This window comes from Phascolarctos cinereus, unplaced genomic scaffold (assembly GCF_003287225.1).
Source record: "Phascolarctos cinereus isolate Bilbo 61053 unplaced genomic scaffold, phaCin_HiC Scaffold_2;HRSCAF=192, whole genome shotgun sequence".
Lineage (NCBI taxonomy): Eukaryota > Metazoa > Chordata > Mammalia > Diprotodontia > Phascolarctidae > Phascolarctos > Phascolarctos cinereus.
In genome coordinates this window covers 213,753,594-213,767,631 of record NW_027555625.1, presented here as the reverse complement: position 1 = coordinate 213,767,631, position 14,038 = coordinate 213,753,594, and the positions used below count along the sequence as shown (strand labels likewise).

Here is a 14,038-nt window from a genome sequence, read left to right as displayed (position 1 = left end):
ATTTTTCACTGCTTTAGATGTTTCCATGAATGACTGCAAAATTGCTATAGCCACAAGTGTTGATTTTGGGGTCACAAATAAATTTTAATGAGAAGGTAATTTTGCAAATATGTAATCTGCTAATAATGAAGATCAATTGTAAAGCTTCCTAAAGGGCAAGTCTAACTATGTCACTCTCCTATTCAGTAAACTCCACTGGTTCCCTCTTAACTTTAGGATCAAATCTAAAATACTCTGGCTTTTAGCCTTACCCTTTGCTTTCTTTCCAGTCTTCTCATACCTTTACTTCTCTTAATAATCTGCAGTCCAGTGACACAGGTTTCCTTGTGCTTCCACCTTCCTCCCACTTCCATGTAGTTTCCTGGTTATCTACCATGAATGGAATTGTCTTGCTCCTCATCTCTGCCTCCTGATTTCCTGCAAGTTCCAGCTAAAGTCCCACCTTCTGCAAGAAGCTTTTCCCATTTCCTTCTTGATCTTAGTGCCTTCCCTCTGAGATTACCTTGAATTTATCTTCTTTATATCGTTGTCTTCCCCATTAGATTGTGAGTTCCTTGAGAAGAGGGGTTGGTTTTTTGCCTCTTTCTTTCTTTCTTTCTTTCTTTCTTTCTTTCTTTCTTTCTTTCTTTCTTTCTTTCTTTCTTTCTTTCTTTCTTTCTTTCTTTCTTTCTTTCTTTCTTTCTTCCTTTCTTCCTTTCTTTCTTTCTTCCTTTTTTTCTTCCTTTCTCTCTCTCTCTTTTTTTTTTACAATAAATATTTTTTAAAATTTAGTTTTCAACATTCACTTCCACAAGATTTTGAGTTCCAGGTTTTCTCCCCATCTCATCCCTCCCCCACCCCAAGATGGCATGCATTCTCTATACCCTTCCCCTAATCTGCCCTCCCTTCTATCTCACCCTCCCCCCTTCTCTTATTCCCTTCCTCTTCTATTTTCCTGTAGGGCAGGATAGATTTCTGTACCCCATTTCCTGTATGTATTTCCCAGTTGCATGTGCATTTTTTTAAAACATGTTTTTAAAACTTTGGGTTCCAAATTTTCTCCCTTCCTCCCTCCCCACCCACCCTCATTGAAAAGGCAAGCAACTCAATATAGGTTATACATGTGAAGTTATGCAAAACATTTCCATAGTAGACGTGTTGTGAAAAACTAACTCTATTTCCCTTAATCCTATCCCGCCCCATTTATTCTATTTATTTATTCTGTTCTCTTTTTTGGCCTTGTCCCTCCTCAGAAGTGTTTGCTTCTGATTACCCCCTCCCCAAATCTGTCCTCCCCTCTATCATCCCCCTGCTCTCTTGTCCCCTCCCCCCCATTTTCCTGAAGGGTAAGATAGATTTCCATACCCAATTGAGTGTGTATGTTATTCCCTTCTTAAGCCAAATCTGATGAGAATAAGATTCACTCATTCCCTCTCACCTTCCCCTGTTTCCCCTCCACTGTGAGAGACTTTTCTGGGGTTTTTTTTGTGAGATAATTTACCCCATTCTGTCTCTCCCTTTCTCCTTCTCCCAGTATAATCCTCTCTCACCCCTTAATTTTATTCTCCAGATATCACCCCTCCATCTTCAACTCACCCTGTGCCATCTATCCATCCACACACACACACACACACACACACACACACACACACGATAATTTTTACCCTCCAACTCTCATGAGTTACAAATATGACCTTTCCATGCAGGAATGTAAATAGTTCAACCTTAATAGTCTCTTATGATTTCTCTTTCCTGTTTACCTCTTCATGTTCCACTTGAGTCCTGTATTTGAAAGTCAAATTTTCTATTCAGCTCTGGTCTTTTCATCAAGAATGCTTGAGAGTCCCCCTATTTCACTGAATGACTATTTTTTCCCCTGAAGGATTATACTCAGTTTTGCTGGGTAGGTGATTCTTGGTTATAATCCTTTCTCCTTTGCCCTCCAGAATATTATACTCCATGCCCTGCAGTCCCTTAATGTAGAAGCTGCTAAATCTTATGTTATCCTGATTGTGTTTCCACAGTACTTGAATTGTTTCTTTCTGGCTGCTTGCAATATTTTCTCCTTGACTTGGGAACTCTGGAATTTGTCTACAATATTCCTAGGAGTTTTCCTTTGGGGATCTCTTTCAGGAGGTGATTGATGGATTCTTTCAGTTTCTATTTTGCCCTCTGGTTCTAAAATATCAGGGCAGTTTTCCTTGATAATTTCTTGAAAGATGATGTCTAGGCTGTTTTTTTGATCATGGCTTTCAGGTGGTCCAATAATTTTTAAATTCTCTCTCCTGGATCTGTTTTCCAGGTCATTTGTTTTTCCAATGAGATATTTCACATTGTTTTCCATTTTTTCATTCTTTTGGATTTGTTTTACAGTGTCTTGATTTCTCATAAAGTCACTAGCTTCCAATTGCTCCATTCTAATTTTTAAGGAAGTATTTTCTTCGGTAAGTTTTTGGACTTCCTTTTCCATTTGGCCGATTTTGCTTTTTAGAGCATTCTTCTCCTCATTGGCTTTTTGGACCTCTTTTACCATTTGGGTTAGACTATTTTTTAAGGTGTTGTTTTCTTCAGTATTTTTTTGGGTTTCCTTTAGCAAGCTGTTGACTTATTTTTCATGATTTTCTTGAATCACTCTCAGTTTTTCCTCTGCTTCTCTTACTTGCTTCGCAGAATCCTTTTTGAGCTTTTCCATGGCCTGGGAATTTTTTTCTTGGAGGCCTTGAAATGGGAGCTTTGACTTTGTTGTCTTCTTCTGGTTCTATGTTTTGATCTTTGTCACCAAAATAAGATTCAGTGGTCTGACTCTTTTTGTGCTGCTTGCTCATGTTCTCAGCCAATTACTTGAGTTATAAACTCTTTGTTAAGGTAGGGGCCTGCTTCCAGTGTGGAGAATGTACTGTCCTAAGCTTAGGGAGTGTTGTGCAGCTGCTTTCAGACATACTTCTAGGCACCTGTAAATTTTCAGTTCTTCCAAGGTGCTATGATCAAGGTCGAGGTGTTTACTCCTTTCCTGTCCTGTGCTCTGCTCTGTGAGTGACCACAAGCACTCTTTTCTGTCTTGGAACTGTGGAAAGGATTTTCTCTACACCTCCATTACAAGTTCCACCACGCCGGCTCTCCTCCTTGCCCCAGAACTGTGACCCAGATCCAAGCACGGGCAAGGCAATAATCTTGGACCAGCAGAGAGATCCCTGCAATCCCCCTCAGATCAGCCAGTTGATTCCCCCTCAATCTGTGGGCCAGAAGCTTAGGAAGCAGCCACCACTCCAGGGACAAACTCGAGGACTGGGGCTGAAACCACGCTTCTCTCTCTCACCACAGACACAGACTTTTCCCACTGACCTTCTAAGTTGTCTTTGGTGTTCGTGGGTTGAGAAGTCTGGAAACCTCCACAGCTGTCTGTGATTCAGTCTCCTGAGGCCTGCTCCAGGTTAGCTGAGGCCTGCCTTGTGTGAGCACCCATGCCCAAACTGCACTCCTCTCCCTGCCTCGTGGTGATATACCTTTTGATCAGCCATCCAGGCTGTCTTGTAAATTTGTTTCACTCTGTCTTTTTGTGAGTTCTGCTGCTTTAGAATTTGTTTAGAGCCATTTTTTATAGGTATTTGGAGGGGTTTGGAGGAGAGCTCAAGCAAGTCACTGCTTTTTCTCTGCCATCTTGGCTCTACCCCCTTTCTTTGCCTTTCTTTGTATCCTCAGCACACAGCAGAGTGCCTGGCACATAGTAGGCACTTAATAAATGCTTTATCACTTGACTTGTTGACATCTTCCAAGAATTAAAAGTTAATTTTTGCTTAAAAATAATTAAATAGAAAATAAATAGCTGCTTATTGCAGTAGTGGTAAATTATTGACCATATAGTTATTAAACTTTTTTGGCTTCAGTTATTTCTGAAATTTTAACTAGTTTTATTAATTTTCAAACAATGAATTCAGCCTTTTATTTCTATTTTGTAATTTTTAAATTTGTAGTAAATGACATCTTTTATTTGAAATGTGCAGGCCTTGGAGACAAGGAGGTTTAGTCTTATTTCTAAATTTACCTTTTATGAGTACCAGAAAGTGATTCATCCTTAAATCTTCAACAAGAATATGAAACTAGTTTTTGAAGCTTGAAAAGGTAGAATGTTGCAAATATAATCATTATAGTAGAAAATCTGAAAAATAATATAACTGAAAGTTTATCAAAGCCATTTTCTTTTTAGTGAATATTTCTAATTATGTTTGGAAAATATTCAGAGGAGTTGGGAAATACTTTTCCTGCTTAAGCTTTATTTCATAGAAAAAAATCACAAGGCAAAATGAAGTTTTGGTTGCTCTGCTTATTGCTGTTTTATTCAAATTTCATTTTGAAAACTGCAAGTGAGCATTGTTAGAAAATGTAAGCACCCTGGGGAGGAAAAATAGACACTGTAGCAATTAACAGGAAAACAGCTGCAGGACTAAGTAAATTGCTTCAGAAAAATTGAGTACTAAGTGGTTTGTAGCTTAAAGATTTCATCTAAATGCCTAGGTCACCTAAAATGCTTCAGTCACAGTATAATTTTATTTAAAAGTTTAATCTTTTCTGTTCATCAGAGTTCATTACTTGTTTCCATACTTATGGATAATTTATTGATGAATGTAATTAAATGTTATTTCTGAAAAAAATGACCATTTTTAATCAGCATTTATAACAATCACCACCTTTCCAGGTTAATTTTATTTTTTAATATAATATTTACATAATATTTTATGGTTACAAAACATTTCATATATCATATGATTCTCACAAAACTTTTAAAGCATTACTGGTTAAGGTGCAAAACAGGTCAAATGATTTGCCCAATATCACATAGCTAGCTAGTAAATAGCAAAGCCAGAATCCAAACCCAAGCTGAATATGTCTAGTACTCTTCCCTCCAGCCAGAAAATCAAATCTAGTTAAATTTCCTTTTCCCTACAAATTGTATGTGGATTACATGCAGTGGTGAGAACACTGGCCCTTGAATATGAGGGCCTAGTTTCCGATACCATTTCTGATGCTAACGCTGAGATTGGGCAGATCACTTAGCTTCCTAGGTCTGCAGTTCTTCTATCTATAAAACCAGAGGGTTGGACTAGATGACTTGCTGAGGTCCTTTCCAACACATCTATGATCCTGTGATGTTATGTGCTTTGCTAGCTGACTTAACATTAAAGATACATGAAATAAAACCTCATTATAGCATTGTCCATTACTATTCAGACTGATAATGTCAAAAATTAAATCACTACTACTATATTCCCAAAAGGACCTAATGTAACACTAAAGTATATTAATGGCTTTTTTCCCCAACCCCAGTGTTGTTAAATAACTAGTTCCCAATTTTCCATGGTGATGATAAAAGAGCCTAGGATGGAGGGAGGGGGGAGAGATAAACTTTGTCCCACAAAATAAATCTCATTTGTGTAGATATATGACTATAAATCCTGGAATATCTGTCTCTAAAGAATTAAAACTTTACATGATCCACAGGAGAAAGGAAAAATGTATGGTGGTCTTTATAGCTGATAAATAAATTTTGAATTACAGACAATAAATGACTTAAAAGATATAATCAAAAAAGATGAAATTACTAGAAAAGGAAGGAGAACGGGGGTAATGGTTTATTGTTCACACATATTAATAGACCTAGGTGTTTGAGGAAAAGAACATTTCATAAATTTGTCTCATTGCCATTCCTTTAGTTGGATGAGTAAAGTACCTTTTAAATGGACTTTGTTTTTATCTTTCAGTGTATTTTATAATATTTTAATATATAAGATCCTTCATATTCTTTTATTTGGATTCCAGACTGAACCACCAGACCTTTGGTTCAGTTTCAGCTTAGAGGGAGGTCATTAGTGTATCAGAAGGAATCTCTCTCTGGCCCTGTTATGTTCGACATTTTTATCAAGACCAATTTTAGTTAAATTTAACACATTTTTAAAAAACTGGAATACTATGAAATGTAAAGCACCAAAACTATACTATACCTAATATAATTGCATTTTAATGGCTTAGAAGGCACTTTATTCTGGTCATTGTGAGTATCATTTTCACTGTATTTTACATATGAGAAATTTTAAATTTACATTTTTAGATAACATAAAGAAAGCTTAGTATATATTCAAAGATATTTTGAAGAGTATACTATAATGCTACCAACATTGCAATATAGGAGATTTTTTTTAGTAGCTTGAACACTCTTCAATCAAACTGAAGAGGTTGAATCTATAAAAACAATATATTTGTGTATTTACTTGGTATTATTTGCTTTTCCCACAGGTCTTGGTATCTGTCCAGTCCCTTATATTAGTTGCTGAGCCATATTTTAATGAACCAGGATATGAACGCTCTCGAGGTACTCCCAGTGGCACACAGAGTTCCCGCGAATATGATGGAAATATACGACAAGCAGCAGTTAAATGGGCAATGTTAGAACAAATCAGAAATCCTTCACCATGTTTTAAAGAGGTAGGTTCTGTGCATCTTAGAGGAATTCCTTTATCTCTTATAGTGATGCTCATAGAAGATAGATTCGTTTCCAGTACTTATTAATTGCCTATATTATGTGGAATTTACAGTGTTTGTGATTGTTCAGTAAGATAGGCAACTAGGTTCTCTCTTGAGAGGGAGGAGAAGAGAAGGGATTGTATAAGAGGTTGGAGGAGAATATTTAGAACAGTTATTTTGGAGAGTGATAATAAGTTAGGAAAAAATAAAAGAATTGTACAACAATGAAAGCCCAGTTGAGGTTAGATAAGGTAACTTTATAGTGAATCCAGTTGGCTTGCTAGAATTTCTCCAGTAGTTTTCAGCAACATGTGAGTTGGAGCATAGATAATAAACCTAGATGACTGGAGGACAAAGTTAATACTCTTTACAGACATAGGCAAATTTTGAGCCTGGGCAGGTTTAAAAGAAATTAGAGATGCCAGTGGAACATTTTGGCAATGTTGGGCAGGCAGCTGGTGATTAGAGTTCAGGAGAAAAATTAGGTCTGGATATATAAATTTGGTAATGTGTTTAGAGAAGGTCATTGAAGCCATTGATGAGATCAAAGTGTGAAAGAATTATAGAAAAAGAAGAGGGGCCTGGGACGGGACTCATACTTAAAGGAGAAGCAGTGGATGACAGATCAACAAAGGAGATGTAAAGGAGCAGCCGGGTTAGATAATTAGAAGAGAGGGAATTGTCACAGATTTCAAGGAATAAAAGAGTATCAGCTAGCATTTATACTAAAAGTTCCATCATCATCACCATGGCTAGCATTTATTTTAGTATTTGCAAAGCAGTTTATAAATATTATCTTGTCACAACACCACTGTGAAATAGGTGTTATTGTTATCTGTACAAACTGAGATGGAAGGAGGTTTCATGGAGGGAAATTTTCAGAGGGACATACAGCTCAGTAAAGGTGTGCAAAGATGCAGAGATAAAATAGAATAAAGTCTAAGGGAAGGCTATTGAACTTAGTCCTTAAGAGCTCATTAGAAACCTTGGAAAGAGTAGTTTCAGTATATTTATGAGGTCAGAAGCTTATGAGTCAGTCAACAAGCACTTATTAAGCACTTACTCTGTTCTGGGCACCAGGAATATAAAGACAGAAATTAAACATTCTATCTGTCTAATTCTGTCCATCTACATATATCACACATACCCCATACATACATACATACATACATACATACATACATAGAAATATATAGGAACTTTAATCGGGAGACACTAACAGCTTCAGGCTCAGGGAAAACTTCATGTAGGATATGGCACTTGAGATTTAAGCTTTAGAGGAAAACCTTCTGAGAGGCTGAGGTAAAGGACATTCTGCAAATGGGGGTCCAGTGCAAAGGCACCAAGTTTGGCTGTCCTATAGAGTGTGGGAAGGTGAATGATATATAATAAGGTTTGAAATATAGTTTGGAGCCCATTTGTGAAGGACGATTTTATTGAAGAGGGAAATAAACATCATCAGAACTGGCTAGGACTATTACTTTAGCAGCTGGGTAGAGGATGGATTGGAGAGAGGAAAGACTCAAGGCTGAGAGACCATTTAGGAGACTGTTTTGTAGTCCAGGCAAGAGGTTATGAGGGCTTAAACTGAGCTGGTAGTCGTCTGGTGAAAACAAGGGGACAGATATGAAAGACATTGTAAACATAGAATTGGTAAGTCTTGGCAACTAAGGGTAGAAGCGAATGGTGCTGTGGTTGTATAGGCAGTGAGCATGGATACTCTTTCTGTGAGCTTGGCAGTAAAAGGGAACAGACATATAAAATAGTCATTTGAGAGGATGGCACAATTGAAAGGTTTTGAGGATTGAAATCTGAGCACATCTACAGGTAGGAAGGAGAGAGCCATCAGAAAGGCAATTAAGTTGAGACGAAGGGGGAATGATTGAGTCAAGCTCAGGAGACAGAATTGGCCTCAATAAAAGAAGAGTCACTTCCTCAGAGTTTAGAAAAAAGATGACAGGTGAAGATAGAAACCATTTTTGAGAAGTGGAGTAAGTAAGACTTAGGGAATTCGAAAGAAATGGCCTCAATTTTCTCAGACAAGGAGGCAAAGTATACTCAAAGATATGAGATAATGATAGTTTAATGCAGTGGTATCAGATTCAAATAGAAATGGGGGCCACTAAACCATACATAAAGATTCCTGTCAACCACATACTGATTTAGAAAACCACATGTTAACATTATCTATGTTTTATTGTACTTTAATTTTTATAACGGGCACTTAGCACAGTGCCTGATACATTGTGGGTACGTAATAAATGTTCCTTGATTAATATTTTTAAAAATATTTCCCAATTACATTTTAATCTGGTTCAGGTCACACTCTGGAGTGGCCTGCTATTTGACACCTCTGGTATAGAGAGTTTAAGGAGAAGAAAAATTATTGAAATAGCCACCATGGGGCCCTTAAATTGCTATTTGAGATATGTATTAAAGCAAGTTTTATGAGGAGGAGAGGAGGAAGAAGTGTTAAGAGGGAAAGCAGTTCAAAGACATGAAGATGGACAATGTAGTACAGTGCATGAGGAACAGATAGAAAAACCAGTTTAGCTAGATTGCAGAATGTAAAAGAGGCAGTAATGTTCAGTGAGGCTAGAAAAATGGATTGGGGCAAGCTTATGAAGAGCTTTGAAAGCTATACAAAGGAATTTCTATTTGATTCTTGAAGCAGTAAGGAGCTACCAGAATCTATAGAGTAGGAAAGTGACATAGCCATATCTGTCTCTTTTCCCTTTCTCAGTGAAGTCTACTAGTTGCTTCCAGTTCCTTACCTCATACTCATTCCTTAACTCTCTGCAATATGGCTCATTACTCAAATGAAGCTAGGAAACCCCAACGTAAGGAGGTTCTCTCAGAATGGGGACAGAAGCCAACAGTGCTCCTTCCTAGAGAGCAGCGATTAGTCTTTACACCCTAGAGGCCTTGAAAGCTTGCAGCAAGGTAGCATGAACCCTTCTCATGACCTCAAAGAGCTTAGTGTTCCATACTGAATATACAAGTAAGCTTGGGTCCTCCAAACACTTTGTTCACAGCAGATAGCAGCAGAAGGAAGAAACAGTGGCAAAACTTGAGACGATACAGATTGGGACCAAACAAAGGACTACGATCCCATCCAAATGTCCAGCACCTAGTTAGAACTTGGCCCTGATGTATGAATTAACTGCAAGTACCAATGATAAAGAAAGCTTTTAGGTCTAGGGATGTCCAGGATAGAATAGAGTAAATAACTCCACAGCCACTATGGATACAACCTCAGATTCATGTATAGCTTGGCAATAAAGTCTACTGGAATTACTTAAGATATGGAATAAGAAATTTTAAAAGGATATTTTAGATGAAATGAGCACTCTATGGCAAGAATAGGAAAATAAACACCTTAAAACAGGAAATGTGCAAAATCATAACCCAAGTAAGTGGCTCCCTGAAAACTGAAATTAATGAAACAAATCATTGAGACAAAATCATGAAAAAAAAATACTGTATCAAAATTAAAGAATTGAAAAAAAAAACACAAAACAAAATATAAGCTTCCTTCTTTCAAAAACAGTTGACCTAGAAAAGAGGTCAGGAAGAAGTGATCTTAAAATCATCTGACTACCTGAAAAGCACAACTGAAAAAAAAGCCTGGATACCATATTCCAAGAATTCATGATTGAAAGCTCCCTAGACCTATTAGATTCAGAGGGCAAAGTGAAAATAGAATTATTTCTTGGTTACCTCCTGAAACCTTAGTGTTTCAAAAGGCAAAAAATAAAACCTTACAACTAAGAATCACTTACCCTGTAAAACTGAGTATAAGCATACTTTTTGGGGGGGGCACAGGATGAGGGAGTTAAGTGGCTTTCCCAGAGTCACACAGCTAGTGAGTGTTATGTGTCTGAGGCCGGATTTGAACTCAGGTCCTCCTGACTCCAGGGCCAGTGGTCTGTCCACTGTGCCATCTAGCTGTCCCTGAAAAAGTGGATCTTTATAAAGAAATAGAGGACTTCCACGTATTCCCAATGAAAAGAACAGAACTGAATAGAGTCTTTGAAATGCAAACTTAGGAGTGAAAAGAAACTCACAAAGGGAAATACATTGGTGCAATTAGAAGGGAATATGCCATGAGAAAATATTTACTTACTAATTGAGAGAGAAGAGACAAGGATTATCACCTTAAAATCCTAATGTCTTCAAAAGTCACAGGAGAATTTAAATAAGACAGATCTGGAGGTAGTTTTGTTCTATTTTGATTATGTTAAGTGAATGAAAATGGAATATAGTAGGGAAGAAAGAGAGTAAAACTTAATATTTTTCGCATAATCAGAGTACTTGAGAAAAGTGGTTTATAGCTATGGAAGGAAAGAAAATTGAAAACAGACATACAAGGACAAGTACATAGAGTTTGGTGTAGGAAAACATTAAACTCAACAGAGAAACAAGGAACAGGGATGGGGAAGGAGAGGTTTAAAAGAAAGGAAAGAATAAGGGAGGAACTAGTCATATGCAAAACAAACTCCAGCTTGGATGATAAGTTGTGAGGAGAAAGAATAAGTAACATGAAAGAAAAGATAAAAACCTTTTATCTGGGCCAAGGTGAGGGGAAGAAGAACAGTACAGGAGAATCACATTACTTCATTTTCTTGAGCACAATGTTACTCTTTTGTTGCCTTTTTTGTAAAGAAAGGAAATGGGAGTAAAGAGAGTAATTAATATAAGAGGATGAAATGAAGGAAAATATTCAACTAACAGTTATAACCATGAGTAAAATAAAAAAATGCAGAATGGATTAGAAAGCAGAATACAACAGCATATTTATTTTGCTTCAGATGAATTAAAAAAACAGGGATAGCAATCATGATTTCAGAGAAGACAACACTAAAGTTCAACATGATTAAAAGATATGAGTAGGTAAACTACAGTATGACTAAATGTGCCGTAGACAGTATCAGTACTTAATACATAGGTATATATGTACCAGATGGCATAGCAGTTGTATACTTAAAGGGAAAATTAATTTTTAGGGAGATATAGGCAGTAAAACTTGACTAGTTAGGGACCTCATTGTGCCCCTTTCAGATTTAGACAAATCTAACAAAAAGATAAGAAAGAGATTTAAAGAACTAATTAAAATTTTAGAAAAGTTAGACATGACAGATCTGGCAATTACTGAATTATAGTGCAGGATAGAGAGGAGATACTTCTTAAATGTTTGTGGTACCTTTACAAAATATAAGTTTTGGACTTAAAAGTTCAAAAATTGATAAAAGCAGGAATATTAAACACATCCCTTTCTGACCGCAACACAATAAAAATTGTGTTCAGCAAAGAGCCTTTTTAAAAAGTATTGAAAATTAGAGACTAAATAATCCTGAAGAATAGGTAGCTCAGAGAACAAATAAAAATAATAGATAATTTCATCATAGAAAATGAATATAAATAAGACAGTATACCAGAATTTTGGTGAAGTGGCTAAAGAAGTTAAAGGAAAATTGATATCACTAACACTTCATTACCAAGAGAGAAATAACAGACAAATGAGCTAATAAGCTTGTAAACAAATTATAAAAACTTACAAATCAAACTACAAACCACAGACTAAACACCAAACAGATTATTTTGAAAGTCAAAGAGATTAAATGGAACAAGCAACATCAAATTGATAAGTAAAACTAGAAACTTTAAAAAAAAACTAGTAAATTAAACAGCTAACCTAACTTTAAATAAGAGAAAGGAAAACTAAATTGCCAGTAACAAAAACAACTTCACATGAAGATTAAATGAAGGAAATTATCAGAAATTATTCTGCCCAAATATAAACCAACAAAAAAGGAAAGTTTAGATGAAATGGTTGAATACTTTAAAAAATATACTCAGATTATCAAAAGAAATAGCTTCAGCCATAAATGAACTCCCAAAGAAAAACCAGAAGTTTTACATTGTAGCAAAGATTCAAAAAACAATAAATTCCAATATTATATAAAAATTTGGGGAAACAAATTTACAAAATTTGGAAAAGAAGGGATTCTGTCAAACTCTGTGATGCAGATATAATCTAAATACCCTAAACCAGGGAGAAATAAAGAGGAGGAGTGGAGAACCATAGATGTAAAAATTCTTCCACCTCGTCCTATTCTTGTAAGTTTGCATGGGTGAACTTTTGGTTTTTCTATACTAAACTCTTTATGTGTATACATGTGTATTCAGTTCTCCTTCCCTCCATGGTTTTATAAAACTATATATCTAATATTGATACAGAAATATTAAATAAAATGTTATAAAAGATAATCCTACCAACTTAATTTACACTGTTAATTCTGTACCAATCAAATTATTTACGTGATGCTTTACAGAATTTGATAAAAAAAAATAAGAAAATTCATTTGGAAAAACAAAAGACCAAAATATCAAGAGAAATAATGAAAAGAGGTAGGAACAAAGGAGGAATAGCACTTCCAGACCTCAAACTACATTATAGGGCCTTGGTCATCAATGGAACAGACTAGACAAGGAGAGAATGAGAAGCAGAACTCAATAATCCAGTTTTTGATAAAGCAGAAAACAAGTTACCTAGGGAGGGGGAAAAAAACTCTCTATATAGTTTTGTTTTTTTAATTCCAGTAAAACTGGAAAGCAGTCTGGCAGAAATGATAATAATATGGTCATTGCTAACATTTATATAGTGCCTACTATGTGCTAGGTACTGTGCTAAGCACTTTTATAAATATTAGCTCATTTGATCTTCACAGCAACTCCAGGATGTAGATGCTGTTATGATCCCCATTTTACTTTTGAGGATACAGAAGCAGACCAAAGTTAAGTGACTTTTCCACTGTCACACTAAGTGTCTGAGACCAGATCTGAATATTGATCATCCAGACTTCAGGTCCAGTTTCTGTCTACTGTACCACCTAGCTACTCTGAGTCCAAAACCTTACACCATATTTTACAATATATTCCAGATGGATTTGTTGCTCGTTCATTCAGTAGTGTCTGCCTCTTCATGACTCCATGGACCATACCACACCAGGCCCTTCTATCCTCCACTATCTGCTGAAGTCTATCCAAGCTCATGTTTGTTGTTTCCATGACCCTTTATATCTAGCTCGTCTTCTGCTGTCTCCTTCTCCTTTTGCCTTTTTCCAACATTAGTATCTTTTCCAGTGAGTCCTGTCTTGTCATTATGTGGCCAAAGTATCTGACCTTCAGATTCAGTGTTTGTCTTTTCAGTGAGTACTCTGAATGAATTTCTTTAAGTATTGACTGTATTGATCTCCTTGCTGTCCAGCACACTTCTCCAGCACCACAATTCGAAAGCATTGATTCTGGGGCACTCAGCTTTCCTTTATAGTCTACCTCTTACAGCCATGCATTACTACTGAAAAAAAAAACATAGCTTTGAGTCAGCAAGGTGATGTTTCTGCTTTTTAGTATGCTTTCCAGATTTGCCATATCTTTCCTTCCTAGGAGCAAGCATCTTTTAATTTCATGGCTGCAGTTGCCTTCTGCAGTGATCTTTGAGCCCAAGAATGTAAAATCTGACAACACTTCCATTTCTTCT

The 14,038-nt window shown here is 36.4% G+C and overlaps 1 protein-coding gene and 1 long non-coding RNA gene across 8 annotated transcripts in view; one reads left to right on the top strand and one right to left on the bottom strand.

Moving 5' to 3' along the window:
• Window positions 1–14,038, bottom strand: part of LOC144455851 (uncharacterized) — a 64,805-nt gene that overhangs the window by 8,146 nt on the left and 42,621 nt on the right. The window lies entirely within an intron of this gene.
• Window positions 1–14,038, top strand: part of BIRC6 (baculoviral IAP repeat containing 6) — a 307,740-nt gene that overhangs the window by 287,579 nt on the left and 6,123 nt on the right. For all 7 annotated transcript variants that reach the window (XM_020972336.2, XM_020972335.2, XM_020972334.2 and 4 more), the window contains one exon: window positions 6,268–6,456. In XM_020972336.2, the coding sequence (XP_020827995.1) occupies window positions 6,268–6,456 (189 nt within the window). The remainder of the gene's footprint in view (window positions 1–6,267; window positions 6,457–14,038) is intronic.